Here is a 22,914-nt window from a genome sequence, read left to right on the forward strand (position 1 = left end):
GACTCGCCGGGGCTCGGCTCCCCGCAGACCCCGCCGCCCCGGGCCGCCCCCCGCCGCGGCAGACAAAGGAGGGACGGCACTTATTTATCCGCCTCCTTCCCGGGACCGGCTGGTGGGCTGCGGAGGTGCGGCGAGCCACCGGCGGGCTGGCACGGCACGGCGGGGCAGCGCCTGCACCCCGCAACAAAGGGCCGGAGCCGGAGGTGAGCGGCGGGGGCGGCGCCGGGGCTCGAACCTGCGGCCCGGGGCGGTGGGCGTGGCCGGGGGCGGGTCTATGCAAACGACGCCCCCCGCGGCGGGCCCGCAACGGGGCCCAGTGGGGGCCGGGCCCCGCCCGGTGCCCGCCCCGCCCCGCCCGGCGCTCACGGGCCGGGGCCGCGGCGGCAGTCGCGGCCGAGAGATGGCGGGGGGCCGCGGGACCCCGGCGCGGCGCTGAGCCCCGCCGCCCTCCTCACCGGGACCCCCGCGGAGGTAAGAGCGGCGGCGGGCGGCGGAGCGGGTGCCCGGCGCGGGGGGCGCCCCGGGAAAACTTTCCGCCGCTCGGAACTCGCGCGTGTGGGTCCCCCCCGCCGCAACTTGCCGGTGAAGTGGGCAGGTGGGGCGGGGGCTGGTGCCGGCGGTGCGGTGCTGGGACCCCAGCCCCGAGCTGGCGGCGGCACCGGGTGCTTTGGAGACCCCCGCTCCCCGCCTCGCAGCGGGGTTGTACCGAGGTGAGGGGACCTTGTCGGTCCCCCTGCTCCCGGGAGCCGCGGCTCGGCAGGCGCGCCCCGGTCCCGCTCGGGGCGGGGGGACTGTCTCAGGGGACGGGGGCTGGCAGGGAGCTCCCGGGGCATGGGGTTGCGGCAGGGCTCGGCGGCGATCGAGTGCCCAGGGAGGGGGTGCCGGGGGACACACACACGCCGGAGAACGCCCGGCACCCTGGAGCAGGCTGCCGGAGCCCGCCCCGGTGGGACGCCGAACCCCGACGAGACGCCGAGCCCCGGCAGGACCCCGCGCCCCGGCGGGCTGGGGGTGCGCGGAGAGCGCCCGGGCGGGGGGCGCAGGGGACAGCCGGAGCTCCCTGGGGACAGGCCAGGCGTACCAGAGCGCAAAGTTGTGCAAAGTTATTTCCCGGGTGCGCGGGGCCGTGCTGGACATTTAGCGTTATTGTATTATGTTATGTTATTTTTTTCCCCCTATTTTTCCCCCCTTCCCACTGATGGCATCGCGCGCCGTGGCCGGAGGTGGGCCAGGCTCCCCTCCCACTGCCTATCCTGCCTCTATTGCTTTTCCCTCCCAAAATGTTTCCTGCTCTCTCCCGAGGCCACGGGGAGCAGGCGTGCAGGCAGCCCTACCCCTGAGTCCCCCCCGGGGTACTCCCGAGGCATCCCCTCAGCCCTCTTTGGGGGTTCGATCCCCAAAAGGAGCCCCTGTTCCAGACGAGAAAACCTTTCCCTAATTGCTTGGGCTCGGCGGCGCTGGGTTGACCAGCCCGGGGAAGGGGGGATGAAGCCGAGCGGGATTTTGGTCTTCCTGCGGCAGCACAAGCAATGGCCAAACTTTAATTGCTAAAAAACCCCTCCAAGCCTAGACAGCCCGGGGGCTGGAGGGCAGGAATGTGGCCGCTCTCCCCTGGAGTTCTCAGTTTCCCCAGAGTGCAGATGACCCTGGAAATGGAGATTTCCTGGCCAAGGTGCACTCCAGCGGCCCGTTTCCCTTTTTGCTTCCTTGGAATTTGCCTTTCCCAGCCGGGTCTGGGTGCCCCCCACTCACCGCCGGCCCTTTCCCCTCTCCTCGCCCTGCGCTTGCTGCGTTCCCCTCCTCTCCCTCTTTTCCTTTGTTTGCCATCTCGCTCCCTGTCTCTGACGCGTACGCCGCTCCATCCAAATGCAATAGTAGGATTTGCCAGAATTATTTCCTAAAGCTGCCGGGGAGAGGGGGGAGGTTTGGATGGAGGGGGGTTATTTAACTGCAACCAACTGGAGTTTTGGCTGGTGGAGGAATTGGGGGTGCAGGCTGTCCCGGCCTGGCGCTGATGGGAAGGGCAGAGACTGGGAATGGGTGGGAGAAGGGGGAAGGCAGCCTGAAAAGGGATCGAACACCAGTACAATGGAACAGAGCTGGGTGTGCTCAGGGGCAGAGGAGCAAACTGAAATATTTACTGACCCCAAAGGCAAGAAGGAGAAAAAAACCCGCAGCCCCAGGGAACAGCGGTGCCACCACACTCGGGGTCTTGCCCTGCGGCTGGTGACATTGCTGCTGCCCTTGCCCTGCTTGGGGCGGGGGCTGGTGGTGTGGGTGCTGTGCACCGCAGGAGAGGCCAGCCAGACCACCCGGGTGGGGTGCGGGATTGCCCCCCTTGCAGCTCAGCATCAATTTCCGGGGTGCCCCAAAGGATTCCCGGCCATCCGTCCAGCTCCTTGGGTGTGCCTGTGCCCTGTGGGGCTGTGTGGTGGCAGCTGGCAGAGCCCCAGAGGGCATGCCTTCATGGGGGTGTCACGCTGGGGACCCCAATTCCCACAGAACTGACCCCCTTTGGCCGGGCTGGCTGGACACTCCCCGCATGCCTGAGCCCACCCGGGTACCGTGGCACAGTGCGTCCCACCCAGGCACGCCGCTCCCTGGGGACATGAGGGGCTTCCCACTGCGGGCCTCCTCCCAAATCCTGCCTGAAGCACTCTGGAGACCCCCAGGAGGGTGCTGCCTCGGGAGAGGGGCCTGACCCAGGGGACGGTGCGTCCAGGAGGGGCAGTGGGGTGCGCGGGGGGCACTGTGCACTGTGCTGTGCCGGGGTGCGTGTGTGGCTTGCTGGAGGCAGCTTGGCGGACTCCGCTCAGTGCCGGAGCCCCAGGGAGTCCAGCTGCCTGGCACACAGGCAGGGCTTTTTTTTTTTTCCCCTCTTCTTTTTCTTCCTCTTTTATTTATGAAAAAAAAAAAATCCCCTTTTTTTTTTTTTTTTTTTTTTTTTTTGTACGTTCTTGGAATAATGAAGTCCAGATTTCCTTCATGTTGGAAAGATTTGATCCCAGCTCTGCTTGCTGTGGCTTTGCTGGGGGCTGGGAGGAGAGGTGGGGAGGCGAGGGTTGGCAGTGGGACCCCTCTGGGTGCTGGGACAGGGGGAGCCAGCCCAGAGGGGGGCTGGCAATGCTGCAGCCGAGGGGAGGTGTGAGGAGGGATGGAGGGATGCTCCTCACCTGGCCAAGGCTCACCGTCTGGGGTGGAGGAGGGTGCTGCAGCGGCTCTGCCACGCTTGCCTCGCCCTGCGTGCTTGGCTGGGCACCCAAGGAGGTGAGGCTGTGGCCCCCCGATTCGTGCCCCCCGCCCCCCAGTCTGCAGAGCGGAGTTCAGCCTCCCGGGGCTGGCTTCCAGTCCTCCCCGGAGGATGCTGCGTGCCAGCGGGTGATGGAGAGCAGGATGTGGGGTTTGTACCCCTCGGGGGGGTGGCGGGTGCAGCGAACTGACATCCCTCCCACGTGTGCCCTCCTTGGCAGGCTCGGCTCCCCCAGACTCCCCTCGATCTCGGCGCCAAGGCGCGTGCCCACCATGCCCGTGGTCGGTGTCCTCCTCTGGGCCACCCTGCTGACTCTGGGCTGGCGGGCTGCCCATCCCAAGGACCACAGCTTCGCTACCCCCAGGGTCCAGCTCTCCTTCAAAGGTAAGAGTCTGGTTGTTGGAGTGGGGGCAGGGTGGGACCCCAAGATGGAGGAAACCACGGGCACCCCAGTTCAGGCTCTTCCTCCTCGCTCGGGGGTCATCAGCAATCTGCACTCAGAAATCCCCATGGGAATCCATATTCAGGTGTGGCTGAGCTCCCAGTCTGCACCAGCACACGCAGTCTTGGGGGGCTGGTAGCCTGCTTAGTCCCCCCAGTATGCTTCCTGTTGTGGGTGGGTGGCTCCCTCCATCTGGCAGAGCTGGGTGCTGAGGTGCGGGAAGCCCCTCCGGCAGCACCCCGATTCCAGACAGCAGCTTGACGCCGCCCCGACCCCCCCAGCTGGTATTAACGCCTGGGAGCTGGCAGGGAGCCGGGAGAGGCAGGAGGGGAGGGTGCTGGGTGGGGGGAAGGGGCTTAACCCTTTCGTACCAGGGCTGTTTAGCCCACCCAGCCACTCTAGGAGCTGTGGGGGGACCCCTGGGTCAGCTTTGGGGTGCCCATTGGTGGAGGGGTTTGTCCTGAGCTCCTGTTTCGAGGCTGCTGAGCGGGGCAGGCTGGGGCTGATGAGGCAGGTCCGAGGGCTGCAAACCTTGAGGAGCGGAACGGAAATTGTCCCTGCTGGGCGTTTGCCTGCTTGGTTGTGTGTCAGGAGGTGACAGACACGAGGAGTCTCATGTCTGCCTCCCCTTGGGGTCCGTGGGAGAGCTGGGGCTGTGCTGCCTGTGCTGTCCCAACGTGGCTTTGCCCTCTGGTCGCCTACTGAACCTGCAAGCCCACGGACGTGGGGGCAGAACTGACGGTGAGCACAGCAGAGCCAGGCAGGAGGGGCCGGGGGGCTGACAGCAGACGCAGTAAAGAAGCAGCAGCAGCCACGGGTGTTACAGGCTGGTCTTGACAGAAAAAATGGCTGGTATGAAGAGTCTGGGGACAAGTCCAGGCTGGAAAGCAGTGAGCAAGTTCCTCCCCAGAGGCAGGCACCACTTTCCTCTCCAAACAGCGTTTTTGGAGGGTTTTGGGGGCTGCTGGGGCACTTCAGCTGCTGTACAGATTCTTCCCCACCCTGGCTTAAAACACCTCTTCCTCAAGGCTGTGGGGAGCAGAGGCTCCAGTAAAGTCCCACCTGGACCCGGTGCCCACGGCTATGGTGTGCTCCAGGAGTGAGATTAATTCCGGATAGGCATGGTTAAGCTTGCTGTGCCACAAGTTCGGGGCTGGTTTGGGGTTGGTTTTTTTTGGCCCCAGCTGGTTGGGGCAGTGGTTCCTCGCTGTGCTCCGGATCTCCAGTCCTTCTCCCTCCTGCCTGAGGTGGTGTGGAGGGGCTCCCCCTGCCCTCACTGCCTAGAGAGGGGATTTGCGGTGGGAGGAGGGCTGATTTGCACTGGCACATGGAGAAGAAATGCCAGCGGTGTGCTGGATCTGAGCACATCGGGATTGGGAGGGGGGCCGCTCACCTCTTTCCTGCCTGCACTCTGACAAGGGTGGCAGTGGTAGAGAATTTTCCCGGGGTCTTCCTTGAGGGCCAGCTGGGGGCCACACACCAAACTGCTGGTGAGCAGCTTCCTGAGCTGATAATCTGCCCACAGCCTCCCTGAAGCCATAGGACCATGAGTGACAGTGACAGTGGCACTTCATGGATGGTCCAGCCCCTTCTCTTGCCTGGACAGGCAGGGATAATACCCAAAAGCCCAGCCCCAAATCCCCCAGTGCAGCTGCAGACAGTGGGGTTGAGTGTGATCTGTCTGGGCTGGGGGGCACTGGTGTGATGAGTTGGGCTGGGCTCTGCTGTCAGGGATGGCTGTGGTGCCACAGGGAACCAGGTGGCCGTTTGTGCAGCCACAGCTGCTGGGGTTGGGGTACGGGTCTCCACCACAGCATCCTTCTGGCTAAAGCACCCCGGTGCCAGGGTGGGATCGAGGTGGCCTTGTGGCCAGGGTGCTGGGGAAGGAGCCGCCATGTCCCCAAGTGTGTCCCCCGGCGCCTTGCCTGGCCAGGCCTGGAGCCCTGCCAGCTGCGGGAGCGTCTCTGGGTTTGTTTGCCTTTGCTCGTTATCGCGCGCCAGAGGTTTGTCGCAGCTCCCCGGGGCCTGCGTCATCCTCTATGGAGCCCCGGCGTCTCTGAGTGCATTAAAAAAAATACATCCATAAAATACTGAAGTGATAGGAAAGGGGTGGGAACTGAGCTGTGCCCTGGTGCAGGGTGATGGGCCGGCCAGGGTCAGTCCTCCCCCCATCCCGTCACCCCTATGGTCTCTTTACGTCTGTCCTCCTCTCAAGGCTTTCCTGTCCGTGTGTCGGCAGGAGGAAGGTGACCAGCATGGAAAGAACAGTGCTGGGAGCGGCTCCGGCACAGCTCCCTTTTGCCAACAGCTCTTCCCAGATCCCAGCCCAGTGCCGGCCAGAAATAGGGTGGATATTTTTAATCATCTCCGTGCTAACAATTCACTCGCTCCCCACACTGCTGTACACATCCTGCAGCCCCCTCTCCTCTGGGCCTTCCTCCGGGCCGGGGGCTCGGGCACCAGAGAGGCTGGCCCATTCCCCACGAGGATGCAGGAGGTGATGATGATGATGATAGTGATTCATCCCTCCGTGTCCTGCTCCCCGTCCAGCGTGGGAAAAGCATGCGGGAAGGAAGGGTGGGCTCTCGCCCCGCATCACGGCGGGAAGCCCTCGAGGTCAGGGCTCTCCATGGTGCTTCCAAACGAGAGCTGCTCCCCACAGTGAGGGGAACAGCCGTGCTGGCACCTCTCGGAAAAGTGGTGGCTGAGGTCCAGCCGGGGGCAGCCCTGGCAGGGAGGGGCTGGGTGAGAGGCAGGGCAGTTCCTGCAGGGGAAAAAAATTACTTTAAAAAGAATGAATCAAGAGTGGAGTCTCCTCTGGGCTCCACTGCCAGCCCCCTGCGTGGCCTGCTCCTGCCTGCCTTGTGCCTCAGTTTCCCTTCCCACTCCGCTGGCATCTCTGCTGGTGGCCAGGGGATATCAGCACACTTGATCCGGGCCAGGGGGTGGCAGATGGCTGGAGAGGAGCCTGGACAGGGGACCATGTCCCGGGGGCCGCCCAGGCGCCCTCCTAAGCTGCTGCAGCTGTGGGCACTGCTTGGCGACAGCAGGATGGGATAAACACAGGGGGGTACAGGGGGTGCAAGCAGGGCCAAGGGCTTAGGGGCAGCCAGTGCTGGGGACGTGCTGGGAGCACTGGCACTGTTGGTCCCCACCCTGGCGTGAGTGCCTCATGCTGCTCCTCAGACCCCGTAAAGGGCAGGGGGATGCCACAGTCCCCTTTCCCGTGTGCTGGGGGCGGGGACATGGGGCTGAACCCTGTGACCCCTAAGAGGATTTCCTTGGCTGGGACAGTGGGGGGCTGCGGCAGGGCCCCTCCACCCGCTGGGACCGGCTGCTGCTGGGGCTGAGCTCCCTGGCTCCGGCTGCGAAGCTCTATAATCTCCTTAAACCCTCCCCCCCCAAAAAAACCCTGTGCGATTTCAGCCCCTCCAAGCCTATATTTAATAAGCTAGTTATCACTCAAATTAACAATGCTTCTTATGGAACAGCATGGCCCTTCCCGGGGTCCTGGCACGGGTGTTCTCCCCACTCCAGTGCTGCTTGGGCACAGAGCAAAGGGCCTGGAGCAGCCGCAGTTTCCACCCGGCACCGTGCCTTCCCCTCAGGGCTGCGGAAGGAAATAATGTCCAAAAATCAAACAAAAAAGCCCAAAGAGCAGTGGGTTGGGGCACCGCAGCTCAGCACTCTGCTTTTGGGGTGATTAAAGTCCTTCTCTCTGAAGCCAGGCTCTTTCCTGAAGGGGATTTCATGTTGCTGGAGCATCCCCTGACCCAGCCAAGAGCCTGGTCACCACTGCGGAGTGATGCTCGGTGGGAACAGGGTCCCCCCTGCCAGCGCTGCTGGATGTTGGGGCACATCCACCCATCAGCGCTTGGGGCGGGCTGGCCGGGGGATGAATCAGCGGTTTCCGCTGAAAAAATGTGGGTTTTCTGTTTTTTTTTTTGGCTTGCGCCCAACCGGCCGGGCTGCGATGGCTGCGGGGAGCACCCGGCCGGCGCTTCTTTCATCCCGAGGGATTTGACCCGGGCGGCTGCAGCACCTGTCCCCTGCCGGCACGGGGCGATGCTCCAGGGGGGCTGGAGATGATCGGGGGTGGAAGGCAGCAAGCGGGAACAGGAGTCATTTCGTCTCCCAAGCCCCTGCAAGGCAGCTTCGGTTTCCTCCCACCTGTGAATCGGTTAAATGGGAAAAGAGCTTGGCTGGGGGCCACGGAAACTCTCTTATTACATGTAATTAGCTTAATTACATCATAAATAACCCATCAAGGGGTAGCGGAGTGACGCTCAAACAAATAAGCAATTCTGCTTTCATCGGACGACCCACCCAGCTCTTTGATCAGCCCCAATAACAACAAATGCTTTAACCACGAGAGGGGATGCATCCAGCCCCCTATCCCTCTCCCGGCATTGCTCCCCATCCTGCCCCTCTGACGCGTACCCAAAAAGCTGCATCTCAAATTTCAAGTAGGGGAAAAAATGAGTAGGGAACATAATCAGAATTTGGGGCACGCTTCTGAATTTGTGGGATAAAACGCTGCAGGATGGAGATGGGATTTATCCCTGCGATGCCAGGCTCCCTTGGGATCAGTGCTGGGCTTCTCCATCGGCATTTAAAGTGAGTTCATTCTCCCCCATGCAAAAAAAGGGCTCCCGAAAGGCGCTGGCTCCGCCAGCCGGGGGGGGGTGCGGGGGGGCGGGAGTGCGGTTATTGAATATAAACACGCCGTGTAATTTACATGCTAATTATGTTGAATGCGCTACAAGCCCATAATTAGAATCTAATTAGGTGAGAGCGCCTGTAATTGGTTTTGGGGAATGCAGCGATGGTGCACCTGGGGAGGTGACCCGCTCGGGTCGTAATGGCATTAACTCTTCGTGCTGGTGCCCTGGTGATGTTTGGGGGTGTCAGGAGGATTTGGGGGGCTGGGGTGGAGTGAGGAGTCCCTCGGGGTGCTCAGTTTATCGAGACCCCCCAAAATCTCTCTTTGGCTTTGGAGATCAGCACTGGTCTCCGTGCCAGTGGGTGATAAGTAGGGACCACTCACCCCTGCCCGATGGGGGCCAGTGGTGACAGCCAGCAAGGGTGGCATTGTGGACAGCTGCCGAAAATGGGAATGCAGCCCGAAATTGGCATTGCAGGGGGAATTTGGCTTTGCAGAGCATGCAGTCGGGCGGGGGTGCCGCGGGCAGAGCAGGGCATCGCGCCTTGTTCTCAGCCCTGGGGCTCCTGGCCGCCGGCATCACTCGAGGGCGCGGGGTAATTACAGCTCAACGCCCAAGGACACAAAACGATTGCGGGCAGGAGAGTCCCGGGGGGCTCAGTGGGGGCTCCGCGGAATGTTGTGAGGCGACGGTCCCCAGGGAGGCCACCCTGGCTGTGATGCCGAGCGGCTCCTGGCTCCGGTGCTCGGCAATTAAAATAGGATTAGGCTCCCGGCCAGCCGGGGAAGCTTTGCCGGTGCCGGGATTGGCAATGGCGATGCCGGGGGGAATATGCTCGTTGGGGCGCATCGGCTAATGAGCGGGCTTCTCCAGCCCGGCCGGGGCCCCTGCCCCGCTCCATCCCCAGAGACACCCCATGGCTGCTGGGGGAGGGTTTGGGGGCACGGTGACACTGGGGGATTAGGCAGTGCGATGGAGGTTTGGGAGGTCAGAGGTTGTGGCAGGGTCTTGCCCGCCCCGCCATCCTCTTTGGAGAGGGCGTTACGGGGCAGCGGGTCCGTCACCGCCCTGCTTTGGGAGTGCCCCCTCTGATCGCTGGGCCGTGGGGGGCTGAATGGAGCCCCCGGCGGGGGGCCAAGGCCCTTTGTGCTACTGGTCCTATCCCCTGCCAAGCCCTGGAGACGCCCATCCTAATGGATGTGGGATATTTGGGGCTGTCACTGACATGGAACCCTCCACCACCAGGGTCCTGGAGCTCCAGGATCCCGGGGCTATTGGTGCTGGCATCCCCAGGCTGGGATGGCAGATGAGGGGTTGTCCTGGCCTGGGGGCTCCTGTCCAGTTGAATTGCCATCCCTTTCTCTGCTTGCTCCAGGTGTCTCTGTCCTGGGTGGGAAGCCTGGACACACAGCTCCATCATTGGCAGCCGGGGACGAGCTCTTCTGCTGTGCCTGTGCCACCCACTGCCAGAGCCACCCTGCCCTCTCCTGGCTCCCGAGCTCGGTCCCCACTGATGCCAGCATGGCACTGAGGGAAGCACCAGCACGCACACACGATGTGGGGCACACACCCACACCCACACGGGGTATGGGCCCGTGGGGCAGCTTCAGGACATGGGACAGGCAGGGACCAGACCCAGTGAGCCACGGCACAGGCGGGGACGCCATGGGTGGCATGTGAGCCAGCACCAGCAACAGGGAGCATCTGGAGCCCAGATGGGCCAGGCAGGAGGAGGAGCCTGCTGTGGGTGGGTGGGTGAGCGGCCCCCTGGCCCCCCATCCGTGGCACTGTTCCAGTGCACCTCTGCCACGGCCCCCTGCCTGCAGCCCAAACTCCAGCCCTTCCACATCCCCACTGTGCTCGTCCCATCCATGCAGCCCTGGCAGAGGGGCAGGCCCCAGGCCGGGGGCAGTTCCTGTCCCCCCAGCCCGCTCCCACGGTTCCCACGCTGTGTGTGAGCACTGGCCTCACTGCCATGGCCCAGCGGGTCCAGCAGCTGTGCCGGTGCCCCACTGCGGGACTGGGGAGCACCGCTGCCAGCTGGGGAACAGAGGGGGTGCCCTGGATGGGGAAGGGACCCTGGTGGCACCTGTGGGACATTCCAGTGCCTCGTGTGGCCGGGAGGTCAAGATCTGCAGGCACTTGGCCTCCCATTGGGAATGGCAGCTGGCTGCTGGAGCCCTGCCCGGTGCTGCCTGGAAGCCGGTGTGATGCTTCCTGACACTGACCTGCAGGACCCTGCTCCGCCCCTCCCCGGGAAGGGGGGGTCCCCAGAGCTGCTCCCAGTGCCTGCACAGGGCACCCCTCTGCAGGGAGGGACAAACTCCACAGGGTGAGGGTGCTCTTTGTATCAGTGTATCATGGGTGTAGCATCCGATGGCTGTTGGTGCCATCCAAAGAGGATGACAACTCTGAAGAGTATGGCATCTGGGGCAGATGGCATCCCATGAGGGTGACATCCAATGGCTGAGGGTGGCATCTAATGATTGGTTGTGGCATCCAAAGAGGATGACACCTTTTAAAAGAGTGGCATCTCCAAAGGAGTTGGCTTCAGAGGCACATGGCATCACGTGGAGGTGGCATCCAATGGCTGTTGGTGGCACCCTAAGAGAGCAGCACCTTCAAAAGGAAGCATATGGGGAAGATGACGTCCCATGGGGGTGGCATCCAACGGGTGGCATCCAGGGCAGATGTCATCCCATGGAGGTGGCATCTGATATTTGGGGGCGGTATGCAAAGAGGGTGACACCTCCAAGGGGAGTGGCACCTCCAAAGAGGTGGTGGCCTCCAGGGCAGATTGTATCCTGCTGGGCGGGGTGCTCTGTCTTACTCGTGCCCTGGCCCCTGCCGCGTGGTTGTTGGCACCGGCCCACATCATCTGCAGCACTTCTGCCTTCCATCTGGCTGCCTCATTGCACTTGTGAATATTCATGACCCTCATTATCCTCTTTCACTCCTTGCTCCCACACTTAGGCTAAAAATAACTTTCCAAGGGGGGGATGGGGTGTGGGGGGCGGGAGGCTCATCCCCTCCCCTGGAGCTGGTTCCTTGGGGTCCCAGCTCCCCCATCCTAGGAGCCAGAGGCTTGGCTGGAGCATGGGGTCACAGTGCAGGAGAGGGATGATGCTGGAGATTTTGGGAGCTGTGCTCTCTGGGCTGGGGTGGCAGAGAGCCCCTGCCTCCTGCCCCATCTCAGTGGCAGCCTCCACTCCATGCTGGATCTTCTGAGCCCAGGTCCTGATGATTTCTCTCCTGGCCATTCTTGGTTGTCCCAACTGGCCATGAGCATCTCTGTCATTGTCCCACGTCCTGCATAGAGGTGGCAGTATCATGGTGCTCATGGAGTGGAAAGTGGGGCACCAAGGGACTGGAAGGCAGTGAGCACCTCTTCTCATGGGGTGTCCTCCAGCTGGGCCCCATCTTCCCTCAGGGATGACCCTGAAGACAGGAAGTCCGTAGGGTACTGACCCTTTCCCCTTTCCCTCTGTAGAGCTGAAGGCAACAGGCACAGCACACTTCTTCAACTTCCTCCTCAACTCCACTGACTACCGCATCCTGCTGAAGGACGAGGACCACGACCGCATGTATGTGGGCAGCAAGGACTACGTCCTCTCGCTGGACCTCCACGACATCAACCGCGAGCCCCTCATCGTAAGCTGCCAGCACGGGGCAGGGGGGAGCGGGTGGAAGGGGGTAATTGGGCATTTTGGGGGCCTTTTGGATGCCAGGGCGAGAGCTCCATGGGCATAACTGGTGCTGGTGGGGCAGTGGTGGGGCCATGTGGGAGTCCTGCTCTGCCCTGGGTTGGTGTTTCCACAGATCCATTGGCCCGCGTCCCAGCAGAGGATCGAGGAGTGCATCCTGTCAGGCAAGAACAGCAATGTGAGTAGCTACCATGAACCCCCTTCTGGCAGTGGAGTGGGGCTGGTGGCTGGCACTGGAGGGGGATTCATGTCCCTGTGTGCTACCCTCCCCCAGCATGTACAGACATGTCAAGATGGGGTGGCACTCCAGGGTGTTGCAGTGTCCTGTCACCTATTCTGTTCCTGTCAGGCAGGTCCTGGAGAGCTTCCCGTGCAAGTAGGAGGCCAAGCTCCCCATGCTGCTTCCTCTTACCAGCCAGGGCTGGGCCCTCCAGCTTGCCAGCTCATGGCCCATGCCAACCCCTGATCCGTGCTGTCCAATGACCCACTCCATCCCATGCCCACACCAACATGGCCTAACCACAATCTACAGCCCCTGTGCTTGGGTTGACACATTCTCCTCTGCTTCCCAGGGGGAGTGCGGCAACTTCATCCGCCTGATCCAGCCCTGGAACCGGACACACCTCTACGTGTGTGGCACTGGCGCCTACAACCCCATCTGTGCCTTTGTCAACCGCGGGCGCAAAGCCCAGGTGAGGGGCGGGAGGGACGGGGGTGCTGAGTGGTGCCTAGCACCGTGGTGCTGGCACAGCCAGCCGGGGACTGCGGTGGGGTGGGTGCTTGGCTCGGCTCTGCTGGCTGGTGGGAGGGGTTGGGGGGCTGAGGGTTGGGGCAAGGGCAGGCTGGGGGTGACCATGGCTAATGGTGTTGTGCTGCTGAGCGGGGCCAAGCCATCTCCACAGACCAAGCACTTCTCTTCATGCTGGAACTTGGCTGTACTCCGATGGCAGCTTCCACAAAAGGTGCCCTCCCACCCTGCTGGCTGCAGCCACTGCTGGATCTCCGCTGGGACAAGGGACCTGTCAACTCAGCTTCCCACTGCCAGGCTGCTGAGCCCCTCACGGTGGATTCCAAGGATGCCTGGCACCATGCCAGCAGCGGTGCTGCACAGGGAGAACCCTGCAGAGATTGTGGCAGCACGTGTGGCTGTGTCAGGAACAGCTCCGGATGGATGTCACCCAGTGCCAAGGACCACAACATGCAGTGAGAGGGTGGCATCAAAGCTGCATGCCACCCGGCAGGATGTGTGGCAGACAGAGAAGCATTTTCAAGACAGCCCTGGGAGGGAGCCAGTCTCTGCAAGTAGCAGCATGAGTATCCCAGGGGTCCCAAGCCCTGTGAGGTGTCTGTCCCCTCCACACTGGGGTGACAGGTCCCAGGTTGTGTCTTCTCCTGAGGCTGGAGAGGGAGTCACCAGCTCAAACAGAGGGAGGATCACGTCGCTGGATATAAAGGACAGGCGTCTGCCTCAGAGCCCCCAAGCCTGGCACAGGCACTGAGAGAGGTGAATGCTACTCAGACCATTCCAAATTGGGATTGGACTGGGACTGGACTGGGGATCAGCAGCATATGAGGAGGACCAAGGGTGCTAGTGCAGTTGCGGACAGCACTAGCTGTCCAGCAGAGCCAGTGGCAGTGTGGAAGCATTCCAGTGACCCCATGGTGCTGATACCTTTGATGCTGAGGCATTGTTCATCAGCATAGGAGGAACAAGGTCGCAGGTGCCATTTTTGAGCCCGCAGGTATGAGCCCTGCCTGGCTGGCTGTGGGCAGCCATCTCTCCACTCTCTCCTACCCCACGCTAGGGCACCCCAGTTCTGTGCGAGAGAGCAGAATCCATCCTGGAGAAGCTCCTGCTGGAGGCCAGCCCAGCCTGGAGCATCAAGGAACCCAGGGGGACAGCAGTGCTGCTGCTCAATGGGCATCCATCACCCCAGCTCTTGGGGTCCCCTGCTCACCCCTGCCCTGGGGGTCCTTCCCCTGCCGGCGCTAACTCTCTGCCCTGCTCCTTTTCCCCAGGGGTTTCCGCCGAGCCAGCCGGGAGGCCGGGAAAGCAGATCCACCGACAGCCCCCTCAGCCCGAGACCAGCACAGAGCAAGGTGGGAACCGGTGTGGGAGCCCGCCGCAGCCGTGCCCACCTCTCCCCAGGGGCACGCCAGAGCCGCGGGCTCCTTCATCCCACTGGCATGCTTCCGACCCCTGGGCCGGGCACCCCGTGCCGTGGGCATCCCCGCCATCCCCTTCCCTCTCAGCACAGCATCTCCCGGCCACCGGCCTGGCGTCGGCTTTCCTTCTCTCACTAACTCTTTCCTCCTGGTCCATGTAGGATCCCCCCCGTGGGGGACACTGTCAGGGATGGTGGCTTTCCACCCACCGCTGACTTTGCCTGACTCCAGACTTGCTGTGTCCCTTGGAAGTGACACAAGGAAGTGACCATGTGTCAGCAGAGCCACAGGGCTTGGGATGATTCAGGGGAGGATGCCGAAGTGATGTGCAAGAAGGTGTTTGGGTAGGGCCCACAGAAACATTACTGAGCAGCTGCTTCGCCTTGCCCCAAGAGGGACTTGTGTCATCCTGGCAGGCAAGTGCCCTCAGGGAGGTGACAGCATCCCCAGCTTCTGGGAACACCCCAGTGTGCAGCAGATGCAGTGTGCACCCTGACAGTGTCACCCCCGAGCCTCTCCCCTCCGGACTAACATGGGTCAGTGCATGGGCTGGGGAGCATGGGGGACATGGGCACCCCGGTGCAGCCTGGGGCTCCCCCAGCCCCTTGGGTGGTTGGGGGCAAAGGGTGATGCTTGGCAGTGAGCATCTCTTCAGCTGCAGGCAGCTCCTGCTGCCAATTTCCCAGTGCCAGCTGGGAAAACACTGTTGACATTTTAGCCCCCTCAGGTCACCCCAGTTCCTCTCTCCCTGCTGGGGAGAGGGTGTGTGTCCTAGCAGGAGCTCCCTGGGGGCTGCCAGCACGTGCTTCCCAGCAGCTCCGGTGCATTTCAAGGTGCATTAGCCGATCAGCAGTGCCAGCACCGCAATGGCTTCCATGTTGCCTGACCAGGAGGGTGAGATGGTGCAGCCAGTGCCAGGGCTATGCTGGAGAGAGAGAGGTTGTCCATGTGAGGCGTTTGCCCACCTCAGGAGCAGGGCCAGCGTTGGGCAGAGATGTTTGTGATGGTGATGGTGGCACAGACAGCGCAGCGATGCAGATGGTGAAATGTGGCTGTGCCCATCTCCGGGCCCACATGCTCCAGGAGGAGCTGGTGTGAACAAACTCTCCAGTGTGAGATGCCCGTGGTGAAATCCCAGCCCCTCATCTCCTCCTGTTCTTCCCAGAGCCAGGCCTCTGGCAGGACCCTCCTGGCCTCTCAATGGGGCGTGGCTGTCACTATGTCTATCACCCATGTGCCAAAGCCAGGGCACAAGGCCAGTGGACATCTGCCCGATTTGGTTGCCCAAGGTGCCCCCCATGCCCAGGCTCCCCATGGATGCTCCTGTGCTGCCGCTTTGTCTCAGCTGAGGGTGATCCCTCTGCCAGGGTGAGGGGTGATCTGGCTGGGCCAGCCTGTCGCTGTGTGCCCCCAGCCAGCACTGGCAGAGGATTTTGAGTGTGTCTCCAGAGGCAGTGTGGGTCTCACTCCTGGCTGGGAATGTGTGGTGGTGCCAGAGATGGCCATGGGGAAGGCAGAAGTGACAGTGGGAAGGCATCCCATGGAGCAGACACAGCATCTCACCGTGTGAAGAAAAGCACTGGAAAATGGCCCCTGGCGAGTGAAGTACAGTGGGTCCAGCAGCCGAGCTGTGCCGAGCTGTGCCGAGCTGTGCCGCAGGCCAAACCCTGCCTGCTGAAGCTGCTGGACTGTGTGACCTTGCTGGGCAAGCGGCGATCTGCAGCACAGCCACCTGGAGTGAAGAGGCAGTCAGAGGGGACTGTTTTCCCAGACCTGGGGGATGGATGCCCCACTTCAGCCTGGTGGCTCAGCCAAGTCTCCAAGTGGTGGAGGGCATGGAGAAGCACCCAGCATTTTTGGAGGAGTCGCACACAGGAGCTTCAGCTTCCCAGGAGACCTGCAGACCCCTTGTGTGGTCCATCCGCATCCGTCCTCGCTGCTGTGCACCATCCTGGAGCAAGCTGCCTCTCCTGGTGGGCTTTGGGAGCTGTCACATGAATGGAGGGGTGAAAGTCTAACCAGCTGCTCTATTTGCTTCCTTCTCCAGGATTACATCTTCTACCTGGAGCCAGACAAGCTGGAGTCGGGCAAGGGGAAGTGTTCCTACGACCCCAAAGTAGACACCGTCTCTGCATTAATAAGTGAGTCCTGTGGCTCCCTGGTGCCAGGGCTTCCTGTGCTGGGCAGAGGGAATATGCAGGTGGGATGGAGCAGCTGCTCCCACCAGGAGCAAGGTTCCTGCTCTGCTACCCTTACCTGCTCCAGCTGGCCAGGCACCTGGCTCAGCTGAGGTGGGGATTGTGGTAACAGACCAGTGCCAACCTCCAGAACCCTCTGGAATGGTCACAGGCAGTGGCTCTGGGTTACCTGGTGGCTACCGGCCAGGTCTGGGGCTGGCAGTTGAAGAAGGTGGGTGGATGGGATGAGGTGGGGATTCCTGGCTGACCTCTGCCCTCTGCAGATGAAGAGCTTTACGCTGGTGTCTACATCGACTTCATGGGCACGGACGCAGCCATCTTCCGCACCATGGGCAAGCAGACGGCCATGAGGACAGACCAGTACAACTCCCGCTGGCTCAACGGTGAGTTCAGGTGTCACTGGCCCAGGTGCCCTGGGGACCCCTTGGCTCCAGCCCTAGAGATGAGACCTGGCATGTGGTCCTGCATCTTTGTGCCAGGACAGAGACAGCAGCCAGCATGGGCAGATGGGTGGGTGAGTGGGTGGGTGGGTGGATGGATGAAGGGATGGACAGAAGATGTATTGGTGGATGATGGATGGATGGATGGATGGATGGATGGATGGATGGATGGATGGATGGATGGATGGAAGAATTGATGATGGATGAATTGATGGATGGATGGATGGATGGATGGATGAATGGATGAATTGATGATGGGTGGACAGGTGGATGGATGGATGGATGAACTGATGATGGATGGATGGATGGATGGATGGATGGATGGATGGATGGAAGAATTGATGATGGATGAATTGATGGATGGATGGATGGATGGATGGATGGATGAATGGATGAATTGATGATGGGTGGACAGGTGGATGGATGGATGGATGAACTGATGATGGATGGATGGATGGATGGATGGATGGATGGATGGATGGATGGATGGATGGATGTGCAGGCACAAGAGCAGGGATAGCTGTGTGGGGCAGTGACAGACATGCCTGGAGCTTTGCTGGGCGGTGGGAGCAGACAGCTGGTGAGAGATGGGGCTGGCTCTGCTGGTGTCTGTGCATGGGTTTCTGCAGCGCTGAGATGTCAACCGTGTTGCCTGCAGTCGGTGACCCCGAACGTTCGTCCTGCCCCCCTCGGAGCACCCTGCCTGCGGGGCAGCAGCTGAGTAAACAGAGCAGAGCAGATGGGATGATCCTGCCGGGCCGGGGAGCCAGCGGGGTGGTAACCCGAAGAGGGGGAGCTGTCAGCGCAGGCTGGGCACCGGCTGATGGATGGCAGGGAGAAGCTTCCTGAGAAGCTTCCATGCTGTGTGCTTCCTTCCTGGGGGGAAGACTGGTTCCCACCACCTTGCTCATAGAGCTGATGTATCCCTTCAACCTGTGGACCTCAGGGATGCTCCCAGGGACCTCAGGGATGCTTCAAGCCTCTCCTGGTGCACTAGGGATCACAAGAGACAGCCAGTTCCTCAGATGTAGCTCTTGCCCTGTGACCACAGCATTGCTTTTCCAGGAGTGGGGTGATGCTGCAGCAGAGGGGGGCTCAGCATCCTGCTGTGGCATGGAGAACGGGTGCCACTGGGCTGATGATGCCGTGCTGTGCTGTGCCATTCCAGACCCAGCCTTCGTCCGTGCCCAGCTCATCCCTGACAGCAGCGAGAGGAATGATGACAAGCTCTACTTCTTCTTCCGAGAGAAGTCGGCTGATGCCCCACTGAGTCCCGGGGTCTATTCGCGCATCGGGCGCATCTGCCTGGTGGGTGTGGCAGAGGACAGGCAGGGAAGCAGGCAGGGGGACAGGCAGGGCTGAGCACAGGGGTCTCACTGTTGCAGAATGACGACGGGGGCCACTGCTGCCTTGTGAACAAGTGGAGCACCTTCCTTAAGGCCCGGCTCGTCTGCTCTGTGCCGGGACCCGACGGAATTGAAACGCACTTCGATGAGCTCCGTGAGTGTGCGAGGAGAGGGATGGGAGCCTTCTCTACCCCTGCAGGCTTGGGGAGCACCCTGGGCAGAGCTGGGGACCCCCTTGCTGCCCCCTGCCTCTTGCTCTTCCATGGGTAACTGCTCTCCCTGTACCCCTGGTATCCCTGCCCACCTTCCCTATGGTGACACCTCCATCTTTCTGTCCCAAGAGGACGTCTTCATCCAGCAGACTCAGGACACCAAGAACCCTGTTATCTACGCTGTGTTCTCTGCTTCGGGGTGAGTGCTGACCCTCCTGGCATGGTGCAGCAGAGGAGGGGGTCCCAGCTGGGTGGGTGTCCCAGCAGTGCCATGACAAAGGTTGGCAGCAGGTCCTTCCCCCCAGGTCAGTCTTCAAGGGCTCTGCTGTGTGTGTCTACTCGATGGCTGACATCCGCATGGTCTTCAACGGGCCCTTTGCCCACAAGGAGGGACCCAACTACCAGTGGATGCCCTACACAGGGAAAATGCCCTACCCCCGTCCGGGCACTGTAAGTACCCCCCAGGCACCACAGGGAGGGGAGCCAGAGCCTGCCAGGCAGCCGGCACCCTCAGAGCTGTGCTCGGGTACCGACTCACCGAGCACTGGTGACGTTTGTGCCACAGTGCCCCGGGGGGACCTTCACCCCGTCCATGAAGTCGACCAAGGACTACCCTGACGAAGTGATCAACTTCATGCGCGCGCACCCGCTGATGTACCACGCCGTGTACCCCACGCACCGCCAGCCGCTGGTGGTCCGCACCAACGTCAACTACCGCTTCACCACCGTGGCCGTGGACCAGGTGGACGCGGCAGACGGGCGCTATGAGGTGCTTTTCCTGGGCACAGGTACCCACGCCGCGCACCGCGGAGAATGCAGCATGCTCCGGCGCGGCCCCGGAGGGCGCGGGCACCACCAGGGCTGGCCAGAGCACGGTGCCCTCCACTGCTAGAGCGGGGTGAGGGGCTGAGACTGCCCCCCCCGAGATCCCCGCCCCTCCTCAAGAGTCCAGACTGTTCTTTCCCTGTCCTGATGCCGTCCCACAGACACTACTGTCCTGCCTGGTCCTTCACTTAGCTCAGCTCCTATCCCTGAAGCCACCAATCCAGCATGATACTTCCCATCCTAGGGATTCTACCATCCAACCTCATCCTTTCCTGACCCTAGCACCCATCCAATTCGCTTCCTATTTCCCATGCTGAGCCCATCATCATCCAGCCCTGTGCCTTTCCTGCCCAGTTGCCCATCCTAGAGGCACTGACATCCAGCCCTGTCCTTCCTAGACCTCAGTGCCCATCCTGGGGGCACTATCATCCAAGCCAGTGCTTCCCCTACTCTTAATGTGCACCTCAGAGCCCCCGTGATCCATCCTGGTCCTTCTCTTGCCCTGTTGCCTGTCCCCATGCTGCCCTGGGTGGTGGCAGTCTCTAGGCACAGGTGGTGACCTGAGCTGGCACACTGCACCCCTGAGCTGGCACACAGCTACCTGCCACAGCAGGAGAGAGATGGGGATGGGCTTCAGGGATCCTTCCTCCCCGCAGCCCCAGCAGGGACCCCCTTCCCAGGCAGGGAGGGCACGGTGCCCAGGGGTAGCGCTGAGCACCTGGGCACTATGGTGTCTTGCAGATCGGGGCACCGTGCAGAAGGTCATCGTGCTCCCCCGGGATGACATGGAGACAGAGGAGCTCATGCTGGAGGAGATTGAAGTGTTCAAGGTAAGGGCTGGCATGTCCTCCACTCTGCTGAGTGTTCTTGACCCAGCCAACCAGCCCCTTGGGACACCAGCCAGCCCCTTGAGATACCAGTCACTCCCTGGGGCAGCAGCCAGCCCCTTGAGACATCAGCCAGTCCCTTGGGACAACAGCCACCTCTTGGCCAGCTCTGGAGGGACTCCAGGCATTGGTCCTCCTGCCTGCTGCCCACTCATGTCTTCCCCTGCCTGCTCTGCCTGCTCCAGCTGCCTGTGGGGGGTTTGGGGTGCTCACCCCAGGACTGTAGTGTCAGTCCAAGCAGTCACTTCTCCATCTTCTTCATTCCTTCTCTCATCCAGGTGCCAGCACCCATCAAGACGATGACCATCTCCTCCAAGAGGGTGAGTCAGAGCCCGTGGCAGGGGGCTGGGCACAGGCCCAGCTGTGGCATTGCCCAGCTTCACCACAGCACCGGAACAGGAGGCACGCAGAGGCCCTAGTGCAGTGGGGATGAGGTAGCATCTCACCCTGTCCTCTTTGTCCCCAACAGCAACAGCTGTATGTGTCCTCGGCCGTAGGCGTGACCCACCTGGCCCTGCACCGCTGTGACGTGTACGGGGAAGCCTGTGCCGACTGCTGCCTGGCCCGGGATCCGTACTGCGCCTGGGATGGCAGCGCCTGCACCCGCTACTCTGCCTCCTCCAAGAGGTACAGGGCGGGCCAGGGAGAGGGTCAGGGAGTGACCCCCCAGCCCCAGGCTCCCCCTCTCACCTCCCCCTTCCCCACAGGCGGAGCCGGCGGCAGGACGTCCGGCATGGCAACCCCATCCGGCAGTGCCGCGGCTACAACTCCAATGGTGAGTGGGGTCTGGGACAAGGCCCTGCAGCGTGGGGCAGCTGGGAGGGGAGGCTGAGGGCACCTGCCAGGAGGTGGGGACACAGGGATTCTCTGATGGGTTGATGGTTTTGTGGGTGGGTGTATGGGAGGATACACAGATGAATGGGTGGGTGGGTGGATGAGTGGATAGATTGGGGAAGAAGACGAACATAGATGAGTGGATACATTGGGGATGAGAACAAGCACAGATTAATGGATCAGTTCATGGATGGATGGATGGTAGGGCAGATGGATACATTGGACAGTAGGATGAACATGGATGGATAGACGGGTACACTGGGGATGGAATATGGGTGGATAGATGGATGTGTTGGGGAGGAGATTGAACAGATTTGGATGGATGGATGGATGGATGGATGGATGGATGGATGGATGGATGGATGGATGGACGGACGGACACCCACCCTTGGAGACAGGGTGGGCAGGGGAGCAGTGCAGTGGGGTGAGGGTGACCTGGCTGCCCATGGCCCCCCGCAGCCAACAAGAACACAGTGGAGGCCGTGCAGTACGGGGTGGAGGGCAGCACAGCCTTCCTGGAGTGCCAGCCCCGCTCACCCCAGGCCAGCATCAAGTGGCTGCTGCAGAAGGACAACAGCGACCGGCGGAAAGAGGTAGGGCAGCGCAGTGCTCCGGGGGTGCCGGGGGTGCCGGGCGCCAGCCGGCTGAGCCGTGCCCCCTCTCGCCCCCAGCTGCGGGTGGAGGGCCGGGTGCTGCGCACGGAGCAGGGCTTGCTGCTGCGCGCCCTCCAGCTCAGCGACAGCGGCCTCTACTCCTGCACCGCCACCGAGAACAACTTCAAGCACACGGTGACCAAGGTGCAGCTCCGCGTCCTCAGCAGCCGCGCTGTCCACGCCGTGCTGGTGCAGGCGGAGACCCCTCCTGGCCTGCCGGGTGCCCCCACTCCCCGCTACCAGGACCTGCTGCAGCTCCTCAGCCAGCCCGAAATGGGACTCCTGGACCAGTACTGCCAGGGCTACTGGCGGCACACAGCCGCCAGCCCCCCGCAGCCGCTGGCTGGCCTCAAAGCCAAGGAGCAGCAGGACCAGAAGAAGCCTCGAAACCGCCGGAATCACCAGCCAGAGACCTATGGGCATACATGAAACCATCATCAGGGACTTTGCTAGCACAGTGGTCTATTTTTCCCCCCTTTTAATATTAAAAATATCTATAAATAAATATATATATATATATACATCCACGCACACACACACGCAGACACGCGCTCCCCCCTCCCACGGGGGGTGGTATTTATTTGTAGGTTGTACATAGTCAACCTGGGGTGGTCCTACCCCCACCTCCCACCCCCAGGGAGGAGCAGGGACCCCTGGGGAGGAACAGAGACCCCCGAGGTGGCTTCAGTCACCATCACTGTCTTCCCCCCTGCCAAGGGCCCCCAGATCACCACAGCTACTGTCCCCACAGCTGGGGCATGGTACCATGCTGGGGGATGGAGGTCCTGGTGTGGGAGGGGATGATGCCCTGGAGAGGGCAGGGGAGATGAGGTGGGGAGGGGAGACAGAGAGGGGAGGCAGCACCAGACGAGGTCTGCCCACGGCAAGCCGGGCATGGCCATCATAGCTTCGTGCCTCAGTTTCCCCACAGGGTTATGGAGGAGCAAGCGCTTTCTGTGGGGAAGCTGTAGACCGCCAGGCAAGCTGAGGAGGAGGGGGCTGTGGGGTGAGGGTACATGGCTCTGTCCCGTCCCCAGGGGCTTGGAAGGGGAGAGATGGGACCTTAAGGTAGGACCGAGGTGTTCAGGCAACAGTGGGGGCTTGGCCCCAGGGTCTTTGGGTGGAGAAGGGAAGGAGAAGGGGCCATGCTGATGTGAAACCTCGAGCAGCTGCTGGTGCTTGGTGACAGTGGCACCCAGGGGTGTTTGGGGCACCCAGCCCATCAGTCGCCCCCTTGGGGCACCCCGGTGGGTGTGAGGGGCTGTAAATAGTGTACATGGGAAACACAGGGGT

General features: G+C 61.9%; 1 protein-coding gene across 2 annotated transcripts; it reads left to right on the forward strand.

The window, feature by feature from the left end:
• The first annotated feature begins 362 nt into the window (after positions 1–362).
• SEMA3F (semaphorin 3F) lies at positions 363–22,344 on the forward strand. Of its 2 annotated transcripts, XM_069027978.1 has the most exons (19): positions 363–471; positions 3,471–3,634; positions 11,847–12,007; positions 12,176–12,238; positions 12,633–12,752; positions 14,080–14,160; positions 16,274–16,367; positions 16,688–16,807; positions 18,033–18,172; positions 18,250–18,364; positions 18,552–18,621; positions 18,728–18,872; positions 18,988–19,210; positions 19,989–20,077; positions 20,413–20,454; positions 20,604–20,761; positions 20,842–20,909; positions 21,428–21,561; positions 21,640–22,344. In XM_069027978.1, exons 2-19 carry the CDS (start codon positions 3,523–3,525, stop codon positions 22,048–22,050), a joined length of 2,346 nt encoding a protein of 781 aa, XP_068884079.1. In that variant the 5' UTR covers positions 363–471; positions 3,471–3,522; the 3' UTR covers positions 22,051–22,344. The 2 variants fall into 2 exon arrangements, with proteins under 2 accessions (XP_068884079.1, XP_068884080.1); XM_069027979.1 differs by lacking the exon at positions 14,080–14,160.
• Positions 22,345–22,914: the final 570 nt, after the last annotated feature.

Source organism: Aphelocoma coerulescens, chromosome 12, assembly GCF_041296385.1.
Source record: "Aphelocoma coerulescens isolate FSJ_1873_10779 chromosome 12, UR_Acoe_1.0, whole genome shotgun sequence".
Lineage (NCBI taxonomy): Eukaryota > Metazoa > Chordata > Aves > Passeriformes > Corvidae > Aphelocoma > Aphelocoma coerulescens.

Bases quoted from the DNA above. Each gene is read 5' to 3' on its own strand.
- SEMA3F (XM_069027978.1), top strand. From the start codon at position 3,523: ATGCCCGTGGTCGGTGTCCTCCTCTGGGCCACCCTGCTGACTCTGGGC. The intron at 12,239-12,632 runs GTGAGTAGCTAC...TCTGCTTCCCAG, and splicing joins TGTCAGGCAAGAACAGCAAT to GGGGAGTGCGGCAACTTCAT. The intron at 16,808-18,032 runs GTGAGTTCAGGT...GTGCCATTCCAG, and splicing joins CAACTCCCGCTGGCTCAACG to ACCCAGCCTTCGTCCGTGCC.